This window comes from Cricetulus griseus, chromosome 3 (assembly GCF_003668045.3).
Source record: "Cricetulus griseus strain 17A/GY chromosome 3, alternate assembly CriGri-PICRH-1.0, whole genome shotgun sequence".
NCBI lineage: Eukaryota > Metazoa > Chordata > Mammalia > Rodentia > Cricetidae > Cricetulus > Cricetulus griseus.
Window position 1 is genome coordinate 57765333 of NC_048596.1, and position 19485 is coordinate 57784817.

Sequence of the window (19485 nt, forward strand, 5' to 3'; positions counted from 1 at the left end):
ACATCTTCCTCGCCCCTCCCCTCCCCTCGCCGCGTTCCTTGCCCCGCCCCTTCCCTTGCGCCTCCTTTCCCTCTACTCGCTTCACCCCGCCCCTCTTCCCAGCTCCTCGTTCCTCCGGGTCCCTGGCTCCGTCCGGCCCCTCGTCCGGCCCCTCTCAGCCCTCTTCCTGCAGTGGCCCGGGTCAGTGCTTCTTAGCCGCTTTAGCCACTCAGTGTCCCTGACACAGGAATCCCAGCAGCGTGAGCCGGAGTATTTTCCCGTCAAGCCTCACGCCGGCGTCAGAGCCGCGGTTGCCTAGCTACCGGACGTGCCCGGAAGACCACTGGTGGGGCAGGACTTCCGGCGCCGCTGTTGCATCAGATTCTGGAAAGAGTCTGTGGCGCCAGCCGCGGGTCGGGATTCCCAGAGATGGCAGGTTCCTCCGCGGAGCAGGGTGAGTGGCGCGGGCTGACTGGGGCTAGCATGGCTCGAGGAGGCAGTGCCAGGCTGGGGCCGTGGGGACAGCAATGGCCCAAGAAGCAGTGCTAAGACTAGGGATCTGAGGATAGCGATGGCCCAAATGGGCTGTGGCAGGCCAGGGCTCTGAGAACAGTGATGGCCCGAGTGAGCGGTGGCAGGCTAGGGATCTGGATTTGGCATGGACTGGAGTTGGCAGTGGCGAACCAGGGATCTGGGGTTGACTGAGCTCAAGTGGGTAGTGGCCAACCCAGGTCTCTGGTGACAAGTGCTTGGGTAAGACTGGGAGCAGCCATGACCCAAGTGGGCAGTGCCAGACGAATGCTCTGGGGATGGCCAGGGTCTCAGTGTGCAGAGGCAGGCCACAGGATCTGGGGGTGGGGTGGTTGCCTTGACTTCCTGAAGCTAGAGTACCTGCTTGATGGGGACCTGTCTCCTGTTCATACATCCCTTCCTCAACCTCAATTTCTTGATTTGGTTAAGGCTAAAGTGTCCTTGGATACTCAGAGATGGTCCTGAATCAAATAGCCTGTCTCCAGCTGATGCCTCGATGAGACTTCATCCCCCCCACCCTACCCTCCTGCCCTGGCTGGACTTTGGGGGTGTTGCAAAGGCCCAAAGATTGTTTTGGTCTTCTGCCCAAGTAGGTGGGCGGAAGGCCACCCTAGGTTGCTACTTAGGGAAGTAGGGCAGAGGAAGCAAGAACTCAGTGTACACATACATGAAAGAGCTTGGCGCTTTATGAAGGCTTTAATCGCCGGTGTGGCCATCAGTCACCACAGGGGCCTGTCCAGTCAGAGCATCACTGTATACTTTATTGCCAACTGGGAGGCTCCTTCTAGAGGCAGTCACTTAAGTCACCCAAGGGGAGACTTGGACCTTGGCAGATCTCTAAGAGTAGTGTCTTCTCTCATTATCTTTCAGCAAGTGGGTTCTAGAAAGAACAGGGGCTGTGGCCCAGACCCTGAAAGGTCAGAAGCAAGCCTTCCAGGACAGAATACTTGGTGTAGGTTGTAGTCTCTGTGATGCAGGCAGAAATTAGATGTGAGTTCTGACCTCCCAGTTGCCTGCCTCCAGAGTAGAGTATACCAAGATCTTTCTGGTGCCCTGTGGTGCTTTGTTGTTCCTGTTGTCTTGCTGGGTTCTAGGTAGGTGGCTCTGACTACCTGAGTATCCAGTGGTGTGGGGCACCCAGATGACATGGCAGTTCAACCTGTGCCTAGTGACAGTGGTACCTACCTTCATATTTGCAGCATCCACTCAACCCGGAGTGCCTGGATTCCAGCTGTATCTGCCACCCAGAGCACATCTTAGAAGTCTACCCAGACTTCTAAGTAACACAGCAGTGTGGCCATCCATTGTACCCTAAGCTGCCCAACAGGTCTGGGATTACAACTGTGCCCATACTCACAACACCTTGGAGAATGGTTCCTGCCTCAGAGGGCGGTGTAGGCATTGAATGAACTGGTAGGAAGGACTTGGAACAGTGCCTGGTGTGTAAGAGCCAGGTCTGTCAGAAATGAGACTCTGCGGCATTTATTTATTTTTTTATTTGAGATAGGGTTTTATATAGCCCAGGCTGGCCTTGATCTCGATAAATGATCCTCCTGCCTCCATCTGTTGTACAGAGGTGACTGGTGGCTTCCTCTTTGGCTTTTAAGTAAAAATGTACGTATGGTGTGGTTTGAATGAGAATGGCTCCTATAGGCTCGTATTTTTGAATGCTTGGTCCCTTGTTGATAGAAATGTTGGGGAAGAATTAAGAGGCAACATTGTTGGAGGAAGTGTGTCACTGGGGGTGGGTTTTGAAGTTTCAAAAAGCCTCTGCCATTCCCAGTTAGGTGTCACTGCCTATTGCTTGTGTCTCAAGACGTGAGCTTTCAGCTGCTGCTCCCCTGCCATGCCTGTTTGCCTGCTGCCATGCTCCCCACCATGATGGTTATGGAATCTAGACCTCTGGAACCATGAGCCCCAAATTAGAAACAAGAGACTAGAAATAAGATCTCCACAGAGATCACAAAGGAGATACACAAGTCCTTAGGGAAGATGATACAAGAGTCAACACTTTTCCTTGAAAGTCCAGGACTAGGCAGTGGTGGGTGTGGTGGCATGTGCCTGTCATTCTAGTGCTGCAGAGGCAGAAGTAAGAGGATCTCTGGGAATTCAAGACCAGCCTGGTCTACATAGCAAGTTCTAGGGCCAGTCAGGGATACATACTAAAACCTTGTGTCAAACAAACAAACAAGAAATAAAGAAAAAAGAAACTCAGGGAAAATGGCCACTTGCAACAAATCCAGCAAAGCTGTGTGTGGTGGCACACCATTAATTCTCACACTCTGGGAGATGAGGTAGGAGGATCACCAGTTTGAGACCAGCCTGGACTACATGAGATCCTGTCTCCAAAACAACATAATACCACTTAAGAACTGGAAAATACACAGTACAGAGATGGTCTTTAGTTGAGTTTTGGGAGCATTTGAGCAACTGTTTTCTTCATGTTTCCTCAGAAGGTGGCTCATGCTCTATGTAACACAGGGCACAAAGGGCAGGCTTATTACAGGAAATGTGGTAGTTGGAGCTCATCTCAGACACCTGATTTTTCCCATAGTTTAACCAGACAGTCTTCATAATCATACCATAACACACAGTTTGACTCAGCAAAGTCCCAGCACAGCTGTAACAGTGCCCGTGTTCCTTGTGATCCTTCCAGTGCAGTGAGTACCCTGACAACCAGACAAGTGAAGCGATTGAGTCTGCTGTTACCACAATCAGAGACAGGGCCAGGAATCCCTTGGTGCAGGGACTTCAGCTACCACTGTAGCAACTCCTGAAGATTCTTTTAGTGTGATCAGGTTTTGGCTCCAGTTCCCAAGTATGGGAAAGTACAAGAGCAGAGCAAAATGGACCTGTTTGAAGGCTACAGATACTTGCTCATCTGTGCCCTCATGTTCCCAGGATGTCAGTTACGGCAGTAGCTGCTGGTGAACACTGAGCAGCAGCTCCTGGTGGCAGTAGTGGATGGGAACCCCATAGGGAACATACAGGATAGGAGAAGCAAGAGCTGCTAGAGGAGGCTGAGAGGTGCTTTTGCTGGGATGGAGCAATCTGCAGGTATGGGTATTGTTGAGACATCTGCAAGGTGAGAGCCTAGCAATTGTGGCAGTAATAGACAAAGAGGGTCAGGAGCAAGTGATGGTGTTGCCCTGTCAAGTGGAGGCTTACCACCTGGGAACTTAGGGACCTGCTCCAAGAATGCTTTCTTGGAGAGCTCCCAGAGAGGAAAGGGGACAGAGACGGGTATGAATGCTGATGGGAGGAGCCAGCTGTTTTTCCACATGTGAGGACCGTGGGTCATTTGAAGTGAGGTGGCTTCTTCACTGTGCTGAGTGCTAGCACCTGTGCAGTCTCCATGGCCGTTTGGCAAAGACTCCATATGCTGTGTTAGTTATTGGCAACCTTTGGGACAGTCCCACCATCAAAGGGCTCTGCTCTTTGTGTGTTCGGGGGATTAGCTGCAGATCTGCTTGGTGGTGACCTGCCCTTCTGTGGAGGTAGAGTAGTTTGGGCATGGTGTGTGAGGGGTGAGGCCGAGTTTGCAGAGTGGGCCTGGGAGGAATTCTGTTGCCAAGTAATGAACAGCTGGAGAATGGCTCAGCCAGCTCCCTTGAGAAAGCTGACCTGTTCGAGACGCTTCTTCCAGGAATGTCTGCACAGCTGCCGTTACCAGAAGGACCACCTCATACATTCTTAGTTGCCCTGCTCACCTGGCCAGGCTTTGTTCCCTCACAGTGGTCTGGGCTGCTTTACACAGAGCCTTTGGGATGCTGTGGTCTGGCACATTCCTCCAGGGAGCCTCTGGAGTTCTTCAGTGATTACAATCATCGTAATGCTGGAGCAATTACAGTAATGACAGCAAGCAGGGGAGCTGGCTTTTTGCCAGAGATTTGTAAAGCATTCTGTAAGTGTAATTGCACTTAGCACTGTGAGGCTTTACAAGGTGGGTGGTGTCAAGTGTGGTTCAGTCTGAAGAGGGCAGGTGCTCAGCCTGCGGGCTAGGCCCATCTCCCAGAGCGTCCTGCAGCCTGTTCCTTCCCTGTGCTGTTTCCCTACACTCTAAAGTGTTGCAGTTGTCTGGGTGGTGTGGGTGCTTAGGGGACTTGGTGGCTGCCTAGAGTAGAAAACAGAAGTGATGAACACAAGAAGGGAGTAAATGTTTGGGGGTATTCCTGGGCGTGGCTTGGTGGTGCTCAGGGACTAGGAGGCAGGGGCTGCCTTCCTTCCTGTGTAGCCTCTTCATCTGGGAAGAGGTGGCCTATAAATGTCACCTAAGTGGCATGGAGTAGAGTCACAAGAGCACAGTTGGAGGGCCCTCCTTAGGCACACATCTAGCTCCTTCACCTGTGGCTGAGGGCCTGGAACAAGGAGCTGTTCTTCAAAGCCCACAGCTGAGTCCTGAGAGCCACATGCTTGAAGAAGGGAGGGAAACTGAAACTGGGCATGGGAGCTGGAAGAACTGGCCCTTGGGAGTCCCCAGCTGGCCCTGACACCTTTGCGGGGACAAGATCTGTCTGCTGCTTAGCTTTACTTAGCAGTTGGCAGGTCTGAGTGAAAAGTGCCTTTCTTGTTCTTGGATCCCTGTGTCTTTGGGTAGTAGTCTCCAGCCAAGCCATCCATGGGGGTGAAGGCTAGCCATCCCCAATGCTGGCTCTGTGTTTGGGTCCTTCCTGAGAAAGGCACAGTGAGCTCAAAGCTATAACTACAGTGCTAGCCCTCTGCTAGTCATGCCCTCACAGCTTTGCCAAGTGTCTGAAAAAGTCCAGGCTGAATTCTGGATGCTGAAGATAGCACAGTGAGTAAAGCAGCTGGAGAGCAGCAGTCAGTGAGGGGAGGGGGCAAATAAGCAGGGAGAAAGGGTAAGATGCCCTGGCAGTAGGCACTGAAAGAGTGAAGGAAGTTAGGGGCTTCACCATGCCTAGAGGTGCATATACCTCCCTGGAGCCAGCGTGAGGCCTGGCCTGTGTTCCTGTAAGGTACAGTTTATGGGAGGCAGAGAGACTCTCTCAGTAGGGAAGGCCATTCCGGACTGCAGGCTTGGTTTGCTAGGAGACTGCAGATAAGAGGGGATCTGGGTCCAGGTGCTGGGTGGATAGCTTGCTCTGGAAAGGGACACAATTTGGACTGGTCTGAAGGGGAGGATGAAGTTTTGGGCTCCTGTGGCTGTATAAAGTCACAGATAGACCAGGCTATCACACTGTCACATATATGTAGAGGACCTAGGTTGGTCCCATGTGGGTTCCCTAGCTGTCAGTTCAGAGTCTGTGAGTTCCTATGAGTCCAAGTTAGTTTTTCTGTGGATTCCCTTGTGATAACCTACACACACACACACACACCTCGTACAATCCTTCCCTCTCTTCAACAGGATTCCCAGAGCCTTGATCCAGTACTTACTTGGCTGTGGATCTCTGTAGGGTAGTCACCAATCTGGTTACATTAGATAGCCAGTTCAGGCACTCTTTCCATTATTGCTAGGAGTCTTAGCTGGGGTTATCCTTGTGGATTCCTAGTCATTTCCCTGGCACCGGGTTTCTCCCTGATCCCGAAATAGCCTCCCCTACCCCCAGCAGGACGTCTCTTTCATTACTCTCTCCCTCCATCCCACACCCAACCCAACCTCTCATGTTCCCATCACCTCCCACCCTGCCCCCAGTTTTCACAGGAGATCTCTTCTGTTTCCCCTTCCCAGGGAAATCCATGTGTCCCTTCTTGGGACCTCCTTGTTACTTAGCCTCTCTGGAGCTGTGGATTTTAGCATGGTTATCCTTCACTCTACAGCTAATATCCACTTATGAGTGAGTGCATAACATGTTTGTCTTTCTGGGTTTGAGTTACCTCACTCAGGATTATTTTTCCTAGTTCCGTCCATTTGCCTGTAGATTTCATGATGTTGTTATTGTTTTGTTTTTTGTTTTTTGAGACAGGGTTTCTCTGTGGCTATGGAGGCTGTCCTGGAACTAGCTCTTGTAGACCAGGCTGGTCTCGAACTCACAGAGATCCACTTGCCTCTGCCTCCCGAGTGCTGGGATTAAAGGCGTGTACCACCAGCGCCCGGCGAAGTCGTTATTTTTTTATAGCTGAGCAATACACCATTATGTATAAATGTACATTTTCTTTATCCATTCTTCAGTTGAGGGGCATCTAGGTTGTTTCTGGGTTCTGGCCATTACAAATAATACTGCTATGAACATAGCTGAACAAGTGTCCCTGTGGTATGATTGAGCATCCTTTGCATATATGCCCAATATTGGTATGGCTGGGTTTTGAGATAGATTGATTCTTAATTTTCTGAGAAACCACCATACTGATTTCCAAGTTTACACTGGCACCAGCAGTGGAGGAGTGTTACCTTCCTCCACATCCTCTCCAACATAAGCTGTCATTAATGTGTTTTTGATCTAAGTGTCTTTTAGCCATTTGAGGTTCTGTTGAGAATTCTCTGTTTAGATCAGTACCCCATTTTTTTAATTGTAATATTTGGTATTTTGATGTCTAGTTTCTTGAGTTCTTTATATATTTTGGAGATCAGCCCTCTGTCAGCTGTAGGGTTGGTGACAATCTTTTCCCATTCTGTAGGTTGCTGTTTTGTTTTATTGAAGTCCTTTGCCTTACAGAAGCTTTTCAGTTTCAGGAAAGTCCTGAATTTACTTATTAAAATAAATTTATTAATTGTTGATTCCAGTGTCTGTGCTACTGGTGTTCTATTTAGTAAGTGGTCTTCTGAGCCAATGCATTCAAGGCTACTTGATGACAGCCACTTTCTTTGTTACCGAGTTCAGTGTAACTGGATTTATGTTGAGGTCTTTGATCCACTTGGACTTGAGTTTTGTGCATGGCGGTAGATATGTATCTGTTTGTATTCTTCTACATCCAGTTATGCCAGCACCATTTGTTGAAGATGTTCTCTTTTTTCCATTGTATAATTTTGGCTTCTTTGTCAAAAATCAAGTGTTCATAGGTGTGTGGATTTATGTCAGGGTCTTCAATTCAATTCCATTGACCCATCTCTGCTTTTGTGCCAAAACCATGCTGTTTTTATTACTATTGTTCTGTACTAGAGCTTGAAGTCAGGGTTGCTGATAACTCTGGAAATTCCTTTATTGTATAGGATTGCTTAACTATCCTGGTTTTTTGTTTTTCCATATGAAATTGTATAGTTTTCTTTCGAGGTTTATAAAGAATTGTGTTGGAATTTTGATAGGGATTGCATTGAATCTGGTAGATTGCTTTTGGTATGATGGTCATTTTTATTATGTTAATCCTACTGATTCATGAGTATGGGAGATCTTTCCATCTTCTGATATCTTCTCTAATTTTTTTCTTCAAAGAATTCTTTTTGTTTGTTTGTTTGTTTGTTTGTTTGTTTTTTGAGACAGGGTTTCTCTGTATTGCTTTGGAGGTTGTCCTGGAAGTCACTCTGTAGACCTGGCTGTCCTCAAACTCACAGGGATCCACCTGCCTCTGCCTCCCGAGTGCTGGGATTAAAGGAATGTGCCACCACTTGGGGGTGAGGGTGGGGGGGCATGAAGACTTAAAATTCTTGTCATGCAGATCTTTCACCTCTTTGGTTAGAGTTACCCCAAGACATTTTATATCATTTGTGGCTATTGTGAGGGGTGTTGTCTCCTTGATTTCTTTCTCAGCTAGTTTATCATCTATATATATAGGAGGGCTACTGATTTTTTTTTTTTTTTTTGAGTTATATCCTACCACATTGCTGAATGTGCTTACCAGCTGCAGTAGTTCCCTGGTAGAATTTTTGGGGTCACTTATGTATACTATCATATCATCTGAAAATAGAGATAGTTTGACTTCTTCCTTTTCAATTTGTATTCCCTTAATCTCCTTTTGTTGTCTTATTGCTTTGGCTAGAACTTCCAGTACTATATTGAATAGATATGGAGAGAGTAGATAGCTTTGTCTTGTTCCTGATTTTAGTGGAATCGTTTTGAGTTTTTCTCCATTTAATTTGATGTTGGCTGTCATCTTGCTGATTATTGCTTTTATTATGTTTAGTGTTCCTTGTATCCATGATCTCTTCAAGACCTTTATCATGAAGGGGTGTTGGATTTTGTTGAAGGCTTTTTCAGCATCTAATGAGATGATCATGTGGTTTTTTTCTTTCAGTTTGTTTTTATAGTGGTTTACATTGACAGATTTGCATATGTTGAACCATCCCTGCATGTCGGGATGAAGCCTACTTGGTCATGGTGGATGATATTTTTGATGTGTTCCTGGATTTAGTTTGCCAGTATCTTATTGAGTATTTTTCATCAATGTTCATGAGGGAAATGGGTCTGTAATTCTCTTTCTTTGTTGAGCCTTTGTATGGTTTGGGTATTAGGGTAACTATAGATTCATAAGAAGAATTTGGCAGTGTTCCTTCTGTTTCTATTGTGTGGAACAGTTTGAGGAAGATTGGAGTTAGCTCTTCTTTGAAATTTTGCAAATTTCATTCTGCCCTGAAACCATTTGGCCCTGGGCTATTTTTGGTTGGGAGACTTTTAGTGACTGCTTCTATTTCCTTAGGGGTTATAGGTGTATTTAAATTGTTTATCCGGTTTTGATTTAATTTTGGTATGTAGTACCTATCAAGAAAATTGTCCATTTCTTTTAGATTTTCCAATTTTGTGGAGTACAGGTTTTTTTGACGTATAACCTGATGATTCTCTGGATTTCTTCAATGTCTGTTGTTATGCCCCCTTTTTGTTTCTGATTTTGTTAATTTGGATATTCTTTCTCTGCCTTTTAATTAGATTGTATAAGGGTTTGTCTATCTTGTTGATTTTTCTCACAGAACCAACTCTTTGTTTCATTGATTCTTTGTATTCTTTTTGTTTCTATTTTATTCTTTGAGCCCTTGGTTTCTTTCCTGCCATCTACTCCTCCTGGGTGTGTTTGCTTCTGTCTGGCAGACCTGTCCAGTGGTGAGAGTGGGGTGTTAAAGTCTCCCACTATTAATGTGTGGGGTTTGATGTTCGGTTTAAGCCTTAGTAATGTTTCCTTTACAAATGTGGGTGCCCTTGTATTTGGGGCATAGTTGTTCAGAATGGAGACTTCGTCTTAATGGATCTTTCTTTTGATGAATATGAAATGTCCTTCTCCATATCTTTTGATTAATTTCAGTTTGAAGTCTATTTTGTTAGATATTAGGATAACTACACCAGCTTGCTTCTTAGGTCCACAAGATTGGAAAATCTTGCAGCAGAAGGATGGATGCATCCTGTTTTCGTATCCATTCAATTAGCCTGTGTCTTTTTATTGGCAAATTGAGTTCATTGGTAATAAGAGATATTAATGACCAGTGATTGTTAATTCCTGTTATTTGTGGTTTTGGTGATGGGGTGTGTGTGTGTGTGTGTGTGTGTGTGTGTGTGTGTGTGTGTGTGTGTGTGTGCGCGTGTGTGTTTTCCTTTGGGTTTTGCTGGTGTGAGATTACCTATTGCCTGTGTTTTCATGGGTGCAGCTAACTTCCTTGGGTTGGAGTTTTCCTTCTAGTACTTTCTGTAGGGCTAGCTTTGTGGATAGGTGTTGTTTAAATCTTGTTTTGTCAAGAAGTATCTTGTTTTTTCTATCTATGGTGATTGAAAATTTTGGGGTATAGTAGTTTGGGCTGGCATCCATGGTCTCTTAGTGCCTGCAAAACATCTGTTCAGACCCTTCTGTCTTTTAGGGTCTCTATTGAGAAGTCGAGTATAATTCTGATAGGTCTGCCTTTATATGTTATTTGGCCTTTTTCCTATGCATCTCTTAATATTTTATCTTTATTCTGTATGTTTAGTATTTTAATTATTATGTGGCAAGGGAACTTTTTCTTTTGGTCCAACCTGTTTTGTGTTCTGTAAGGTTTTTGTACCTTTATAGGCATGTCCTTCTTTCGGTTAGGAAAGTTTTCTTCTATGATTTTGTTGAATATTTTCTGTGCCTTTGAGCTAGGATTCTTCTCCCTCTTCTATTTTTATTATTCTTAGGTTTGGCCTTTTCATGGTGTCCCAGATTTCCTGTATGTTTTGTGTTAAGAATCTTTTGGATTTAATATTTTCTTTGACTGAGAAATCTGTTTCATCATATCTTCAATGCCTGAGATCCTCTCTTCCATCTCTTGTATTCTGCTGGTGATGCTTGCATCTGTAGTTTCTGTTCACTTCCCTAGATTTTCCGTGTCCAGAATTCCCTTGGTTTGTATTTCTTTATTGCTTCTATTTCCATTTTTAAGTCTTGAGCCGTTTCCTTCACCTTCATGTTTTTTTTTGTTTTGTTTTGCTTTTTTCTTGGCTTTCTTTTGTTTTGTTTTTCAAGACAGGTTTCTCTATGTAGCTTTGGAGCCTATCCTGGCACTCGCTCTGTAGACCAGGCTGGCCTTGAAATCACAGAGATCCATCTGCCTCTGTCTCCTGAATGCTGGGATTAAAGGCATGCACCACCACCACCTGGCTTTTCTTGGCTTTCTTTAAGGGATTTATTGATTTCTTCCAAATTTTGTTTGTCTTTTCCTTGATTTCTTAATTTTGTTTGTCTTTTCCTTGATTTCTTTAAGGGTATTTTTCTTTTTCCTCTTTAAGGGCCTCTATCATCTTCTTAAAGTTATTTATTTATTTATTTATTTATTTATTTATTTATTGGTTTTTCGAGACAGGGTTTCTCTGTGGCTTTGGAGGCTGTCCTGGAACTAGCTCTTGTAGACCAGGCTGGTCTCGAACTCACAGAGATCCTCTGCCTCTGCCTCTGCCTCTGCCTCCCGAGTGCTGGGATTAAAGGCATGCGCCACCAATGCCCAGCCTTAAAGTTATTTTTAAGGGCATTTTCTTGTGCTTCAGCTGCATTGGCGTGTTCAGGTCTAACTGTTGTAGCATTACTGGATTCTGGTGGTCCATATTTCTGTTATTGAATGTATTTTCACATTGGCATTTACTCATCTGGATTTGGGGTGATTATAGCTCTGGGTGTTGATTCTTCTATTTGTTTTGGTTGGATGGGTGTTTTTTAATTTAAATTCTTTAATTACTACTCATATTTAGATATCCATCCCCATTCCCTCACCCTTCCATCCCCCCATGTTCCCCACCCAACCCCGCCCACCCCCAATTCCTCTCCAGGGATAGTGAGGCCCTCCACCAAGGACCTTCAAAGTCTGTCATATTGTTTGGGGGAGGGCCTAGGACCTCCTTGCTGTATCTGGATACAAGAGTATCCCTCCATAGGGAATGGGCTCCCAAAGTCCATTTGTGCTCTAGGGATAAAGACTGGCTCCGCTGTTAGAGGTCCCATAGACTGTCTTGGCCTCCTAGCTGGTACCCACATTCAGAGGGCTTGGTTTGGTCCAATGCTGTTTCCCCAGCTTTATGACTAGGGTCTCCATCCTATCAGTAGGTCAGATCCACTGTTTCTACAGGTCTCTCCAGCCCCGTCTTGGCTCCTTTGCTCATCCCTCTTCCCTCTCCACAACTGAATTCCAGTAGTATGGATCAGTGCTTAGCTGTGAGTGTCTATTTCTGTTTCAAACAGCAACTGGATGAAGGCTCTCCTTCCTCTCCCTGCCCCCGGGCTCCAGTTTGGTCAGGGGTTCTTGTCTCCATCCCCTTCTTCAAGGGACTATGCAATCTTCTCTTGGGGTCCTCCTTGTTTCCTAGTTCCTCTGGCAGTATGGATTGTAGACTAGTGATCCTTTGCTCTATGTCTAAAAATCAAAAATGAGTGAGCACATACCATGTTTTTCTTTTTGTAATTGGGTTACCTCACTCAGGATGGTTTCTTCTAGTTCCATCCATTTGCCTGCGAATTTCAAGATTCTATTGTTTTTTTCCCACTGAGTATTACTCCATTGTGTAAATATACCACATTTTCTCTATCCGTTCTTCAGTTGAGGGTCATCTAGGTTGTTTTCAGGTTCTGGCTATTACAGATAATGCTGCTATGAACATAGTTGAACGTATGTCCTTATTGTATGAGTGTGCATTCTTTGGGTATATGCCCAAGAGAGGGATTGCTGGATCTTGAGGTAGACTGATTCCCATTTTCCTGAGAAACCGCCATATTGATTTCCAAAGTGGTTGTATAAGTTTGCACTCCCACCAGCAATGGAGGAGAGTTCCTCTTTCTCCACATCCTCTCCAGCATAGAATGTCATTGGTGTTATTGATTTTAGCCATTCTGACAGGAATAAGATGGTATCTCAGAGTGGTTTTGAGTTGCATTTCCCTGATGGCTAAGGATGTTGAGCACTTTCTCAAGTGTTTTTCAGCCATTTTGGATTCTTCTGTTAAGAATTCTCTATTTAGTTCTGCACTCCATCTTTTAATTGCATTGTTTGGTGTTTTGGTGGCTAGCTTCTTGAGTTCATTGTATATTTTGGTGATCAGTCAGATGTGGGGTTGGTGAATATCTTTTCCCATTCTGTGGGCTGGTGTTTTGTCTTGCTGATGGTGTCCTTTGCTTTACAGAAGCTTCTCAGTTTCAGGAGGTCCCATTTATTAATTGTCGATCTCAATGTTTGTGCTACTGCTGTTATGTTCAGAAAGTGGTCTCCTGTACCAATTTTCAAGGGTGCCACCTACCTTCTCTTCTAGGAGGTTCAGTGTGGTTGAATTTATGTTGAGGTCTTTGATCCATTTGGACTTAAGTTTAGTGCATGGCGATAGATATGGATCTAACTGCAATCTTCTACATGTCAGAATCCAGTTATGCCAACACCATTTGTTGAAGATGCTTTCTTTTTTCCATTGTAAAAATGGAAAAAATCCATTTTTGTCAAAAATCAGGTGTTCATAGGTGTGTGGGTTAATATCAGGGTGTTTTTGTTCCTTTATTTTCTGTTTTCTTTGTTGTCTTCTGGCCCAAATGGCCAAAGGTTCTGGTGACTGGCAGATCTTCAGGTCTAGTAGAGTGTCTCAGCTGAGATTTGTAGGGTTTGGGTGCCTAGATATAGTGTATCCTCCTGGTTTTCTGACTGGTGTGAGCTGCACCTTTGCCTATGGAGTCTGCTGGAGTTTCGGGGGAAGGGCTCACCACAGGGAGGATGATGAGGTGGGTGGGATTGGGTGTCAGAGTGGTTCTTGGGAACAGAATCCAGTGGGTGGTGTCAGTGGTGGTGCAGCATGATAAGAGCTTAGATTTCTTCCTGGTAGCCCATGCAGAAGCTTACCCTGGAGTCCTACACACTCTCAGGGTTGTGGGTGGTGGGTGTCATGACTATTGTACCCTTTGTATTAGGTGCCTCAGTGAAGGGGTCAGGTGTCCTTGGAGCAGTTCTTTCTGGCATCCCTGAGCACTATCGAGTGGGCTTGGACAACCTGGGGATGTGGTGTCTTGCTTCTGGAAGTCATGTTTATTCCAGTATCTGCAGGCTTATGCATGGTGATGTCATGTGCAGAGGGCTCTGCAGCTGCTACCCTCTCCATAGCATAAAAGTAGCCATTTCGTTAATTAATTAAGTTTATTTTGTGGTGCTTGGCTTCATACCAAGAGCCTTATACTAAGTGAGTACTGTGCCACTGAACTACATCTGCCAGCGATTCACCTGCTTCTGCTTCTGCCTCTGCCTGTCTGCCCCTCTGTCCCTCTGTCCCTCTGCCCCTGCCAGGATTAAAGGTATACATCACCATGTCTGACCCAAAGTTAGACATTTTAAAGCACATAATCCCTGGCATCTAGAGCACCCACGGCACTGCAGACCACCTCAGTGTACATCTGAAACCTTTCCATAAGTTCCAGGAGGAAATCTGACCTGTGCCACTGTCACCCTGCCTTCCTCCTGCCAGCCACTGCTCTGCATGCCCACCCTGTGTTCACTCTTCTTCTGGATGTCTGGCATTCAGGAAAGGGCTTTGATACACACAGTTCTCTAGCTCTTGTTCCTGGACAGCTTTCCACGCGCATGCCTGACATTCTGTGACCTCTTCCTTTTCCTGTCCCACGCCCTCTGCCTGCCTGCCTGATGGTGCATCTCTCTACCCACTTGCCTGACATCATGTGCCCTTCTGCCTGCTTTCCTGCCTGCCTGATGTCATGTATTGCCTGTCCTCTGGCCTGATGTCCTGTGCCCTCTGTCTTTGCAGCTGCCGACTACAGGTCCATTCTGAGCATTAGTGACGAGGCAGCCAGGGTGCAGGCCCTGGACCAGCACCTCAGCACGCGTAGCTATGTCCAGGGGTACTCCCTGTCCCAGGCAGATGTGGACGTGTTCAGGCAGCTCTCAGCCCCTACTGATGACTCAAGGTTCTTCCACGTGGCTCGGTGGTTCAGACACATAGAAGCGCTCCTGGGTGGCCCCCAAGGCAGAGGCGAGCCCTGCAGGCTTCAAGCAAGTGAGTAACAGCAGTGAACCTCTGCTCCAAGGTCAAGGGCATGAGGTACTATAGGACAGTGGATATCCTGTTGGAGACTCACCTCCATATTTTAGTCAAGTGTTCTCATGGGGCAGATGCCATGCTTGCTGGGTCTGGTAGGGTGAAGTTGTGTACCCAGAATGGCAGGGCTCAGAGCCACCACAACCAGGGACCACTTCAGGGCCACACTGCATGCTGCTATCTGGGATTCAGTTAATGCTTTGCATGTAGTGGCTCTTGGTTCTTGTCTTTAGTACTGTAGGTTACATTTGTTTCTCTTCAGGTGCAATGTCACTAAATTTAGAGCTTTATTCATTGACATTGAACCTTTCAAAAACCAGACATAAATCTCTTGTCTGTCAGCCATGCCTGTGGGTGCTGCTGGTGTCCCTGGACACAGTTGTTAGTATGGGGAGGCACTACTGGAGAGGATTTGGCTTGGGACCCAAATAGTTTGTCACCTTGATTTGGCCATATAGAAATGCTCCCTTCTGTGGGTGCTCCCTTCTGAATTGCCTAAGGCCCTTGAGCCCCAGTTTCTCATAGCTACAATACACTTCTCCCTTATGTGGAGAGGGCTGAGTGCTAATTTATGCTAGTCCCTGCTGATGACCTCCTTGAAGCTTTGCAGACTTGGGGTGGGTAACTTGGAACGTGTGGAAGGGTCTCCTAGGGTTAGAAGGTGTCTTGATTTTCTGGATTATCCCAAGTAAGCATTCCAGCCTAGGTGGGAGATGTGACAGCATCAGTGGTCTCCCCTGGACATCTGCTGTCCTGTGTCCAGCACTGTGTTCCAGGTGTCATGTAGCATCAGGTGTCTTCTTCAAAAAGCTCAGGGAGTCAGATTGCCTGAACATTATGCCCCAACTCCAGTGAGATGAGGGACCTGGTCCTGGCCTCAGCAGCCACCCATTTAGGCTTCCTTTATGGTCCTGGGAAGAACTGAACAGACAACCACTGTCCATACCAGTAGACACAATAGAGCATTACTTCTCAGGGGCCTCATGACCACGAAGAGAGGGTATCCTGATACAGTCAGCCACTATCTACCGAGGCTTCTCTGAGGGATGCTTTTAAATGGAGAATGGACCAAGGACAGAACTAACAGGATTATCCTGCTTCCTCCAGTACCACAGCAGCCTATGAGGCCATCAGGACCATGTAAGCCTGTGAAGATCGTGTGTCAGGTCAGATGTCCCTCAAACAAAACGTTCAGAAGCTTGGCTGGAGGGGAAGGCAGGTTGGAGCTGGGCTACCTGGGTTTGGTCAGGCCCGGGCCCCAGAATCCAGTGTCCACACTATGCCTCTGGATTCATAGTAGCTCTGTCTGCCTCTGTGCAGCTATGAGGATTAGAGTTCTCCCTGTCCTGGTGTCTCTAAAGTATGATCTCCAAGTGAGAACAACTCCCCACTCCAGGCACTGCTCCCCAGCACAGCCCACCATTCCTTCTGCTTGCTGCTCTCTACATAAAACATGCCACATCTTGCCTTCACCAGCCTCCCCTCCTCAAGGCTGAGGCCTTAGCAGCAAAGGACCCTCTCAGATATGGAAAATTCCTATGTTGTTCTTAGCCTTCATGGTCCCCTTCCAGAGGAACCAGCCCTCTTCCCACCAGCCTCCCCTCCTCCTTTCTCCCATCTTGTCACCTTGCCATCCTCTGTGCTTTGAGCTTGCTTGGGAGCTCTCACCTGGAACTGGAGCTTGGCCCATTTGGCCCCTTACTTCTCCCAGTTCTTCTGGAAGCAGCAGACATACTGGAAGCCAAGGCAATGTATTTAGGAAGGTTCAGTACCTGAGTTCTTCATCCCAGGCAGGTGGCCACAGCTGGGGCTCAAGCTGCTGACATTACCTCATGCTCCTGGAGCAGGCTGTTGCTTCCCAGGAGCTTCTCCCTCTTTGGACCTCCAGCCCCTTGCATCCCATTTTCAAAGTGTAGCTGTCTGTGCTGCAAAGCTGCCTGTTGTGTCAGTGACCCTTTCAACATGATGAATATGTCACCATGGTGCCTGGCCTGGAGTGGGACAGTTTCTGTGTGTATGTGGAGTGACACTGTTCCAAAAGAAACCCAAACAGGCTGACAGCACCTTGGAGGCTGTGGGGACCCTGACACTGCTATGGGTCCTTGGTTGTGAAGTTTCAGGGATAACCTGAGAACCTCATCTGTGTGTGCCCTGTTGACCCAGGGAGCCTGTGCAAGGCAGGCTGTTGTGTATCTTGCCCTGTTGTTCCCCTTTTCAAACCAGAATGTGTCTCTGCCAGGTGGCCTTGAAGCCTGTCACTAGGTTTAGGGCTATGGCAGCCTTTAGTAGAGATGAACACTGAATGTGGCCTAAATTTTACAGGGACTCATCTTCAGCCCTCAGCATAGTAGCCCTTGGCAATGTCTTTTTCCTGTGAGAATGCAGCAGCATCTCCATTTTTTGCTGTCACCTCTGGGTATTATGAGGAAGGACAGTGACACAGAATCCTTCATCACATCATAGATTTTCCCATAAGGATGCCAATGTGCTCAGAGTGAGCTGAGAGTAAATTTGATGTCTGATGAAAGGTTTGGGGATTGCCTTCATCCTAGCCTGTGGCTGCCTGTGACTGGATCCCGAACTCACCTGGAGGAAGGATCTCCTGCTTGCAGCTGGCTGCTGTTGCCTCCCTCATCTGCATCCACACCATGGGCAGTCCTCCCCTTTATCCTTACCCTGTTAGTTACCAGTGTCCTCTATTCTGTTTAGTGTAATCTGGGCGAGGATTGGAGGCTGGAAATGGCCAGTGACCAGAACAAATTTCTCCATGACTTTTGAAGTGACATCAACAGGTTGGCAGGCTCAAGTGTGGTGTCACCTATAGCCAGTTTCTCATAGGAGTCATAGGTGGCTGGAGGCAAGAGAAGTATCCATGTTGAGGGAAGACTAGGACCAGGACAGCTCAAGACCCCCCCAACCTGTGCTCAGCAGAGGTGAGGGGCTGATGGACTGGGCACCTTACAAAGGTGCGTTAGGGTGTGCCACGTGGCCTAGTGAGATCCGTTTACATAGACCCGCATAGGGAGCAGCACAGGGCCTGGCTCTTGGCAGCACTAAGGAGGAAGCCAGGTGTGCCCCTACAGAGCACAGGAGCAGGCTGTGGATGATCACTTGGTTTCCTCGTGGCCTTCTGTCAGCTTCACTTGACCGAGATTGTGAGGCTTGAGGCATCACCCTTGTGACAGCTTAGAGTTCCCAGGCGTGCAAATTAGGGACAGCCTTTCTCAGGGCTAGAAGCAGGTCTGTCTTTGGGAAAGGACCTATAGGCCTCAGACACATGCTTTGGAGGGACTGTGCCATGTAGTGTCCACAGAGCAGGCACTGCCTGAGAAAAAGGGACTGGGCTGTGGAGCCTGTCAAGCCAGTGTGAACCAGCCTGGGTGGGAGTGGAAGTGGAACAGGCTTGTATCCAGAGGTCAGTCTGGCTATGGGACCAAGGCAGGTTTGATGCCAAGGACAGAGATGAGGTGCTAGAGGCCATTCTCACCCTGACCTTTGTTGCACCCAGTGGCGAGGAGGTGGCCTGTGTATCACAAATGGTCCAGACTCTTACCTTGCCCAGGCAAAAGATCCTGAGAGCTAGTGGCAGCCACGTCGTATTTGTTGGGATGCAGTACTATGCAGAATGTGAACTGAGAATCACAAACCTTGCCTTTAATCCTAACACTAGGGAGGCTAAGACTGGAGGATCCTGAGTTTAAGGCCAGCCTGTACTACACAGAAAGTTCCAGAAAGGCCTAGACTACAAAGTGAGAACCTATCCCAAAAACACAGTTCCGTTGTTGAACCCAGGTGTTGAGAGCTAGTGGTGCCCTTCTTTGTGACCTGTCTGCTCTTCTGCCTCTAGGTAAAGGCCGGCGAGTGCAGCCTCAGTGGTCCCCTCCAGCAGGGACTGAGCCCTGCAAGCTCCGCCTGTACAATAGCCTCACCCGGAACAAGGTAAGAAGGATAGGATGTCCTGTGCCCTTGCAGAGCAGGCTATAGCCTGGTAACCACATGGCTCTGTGTTCCCTCATCTTCGCTCAGTGTCCTTCTGTTACTCCCATGCTGTGGCCTTTGCATCCCAGACAGAGCTATGTGCTGAAACTAGGACACAAGTACTTTGTACACAATGCTTTGGGAACCCTGTCTGCTGGCCTCCCAGCATTGCCCAGGCATGAGTGCTCAAGGTCATCATCACAGCCAAGCCAAGTGCTGGCAGCTTTCAGGAGGACGCATGGCTATCTACGTTGTCCAAGCCAAACAGATCAGGCAAAGTGGTAAACCTGCCAGGTGGTGTTGGAGCCAGCATGTGCCAGGGTGCTAGCATAGGCTTTGTTTTTTGGGGGGGGTTTGTTTGTTTGGTTGGTTTTTGTTTTTTGTTTTGTTTTGTTTATTTTGGTTTTTCGAGACAGGATTTCTCTGTTTTATTTTGGAGTCTATCCTGCCACTCATTCTGTAGACCAGGGTGGCCTCCAACTCATAGAGATCCACCTGCCTCTGCCTCCCAAGTGCTGGGATTAAAGGCATGTGCCACCAATGCCTGGCTTTCAGCACAGGCTCTTGACCTGATAGACTCATCATGGTTTGCTTTGCTTAGCTCATGGCCATGTGGTACAGGTCTCAGAAAGTTCCCCAGTTGTGGGGTGAA

At 47.2% G+C, this 19485-nt stretch overlaps 1 protein-coding gene across 3 annotated transcripts in view; it reads left to right on the forward strand.

Annotated features, from left to right (window-relative positions):
- Nucleotides 1–274: 274 nt before the first annotated feature.
- Nucleotides 275–19485, forward strand: part of Cars1 (cysteinyl-tRNA synthetase 1) — a 53325-nt gene continuing 34114 nt past the window's right edge. Inside the window, exons 1-3 of one of the 3 annotated variants that reach the window (XM_027408837.2) lie at nucleotides 275–433; nucleotides 14565–14813; nucleotides 18703–18794. In XM_027408837.2, coding sequence (XP_027264638.1) covers nucleotides 409–433; nucleotides 14565–14813; nucleotides 18703–18794 — 366 coding nt within the window. In that variant the 5' untranslated portion in view covers nucleotides 275–408. Of the gene's footprint in view, nucleotides 434–14564; nucleotides 14814–18702; nucleotides 18795–19485 lie in introns of those variants that run through there. The other 2 variants (XM_027408840.2, XM_035442090.1) reach the window with 2 other exon arrangements.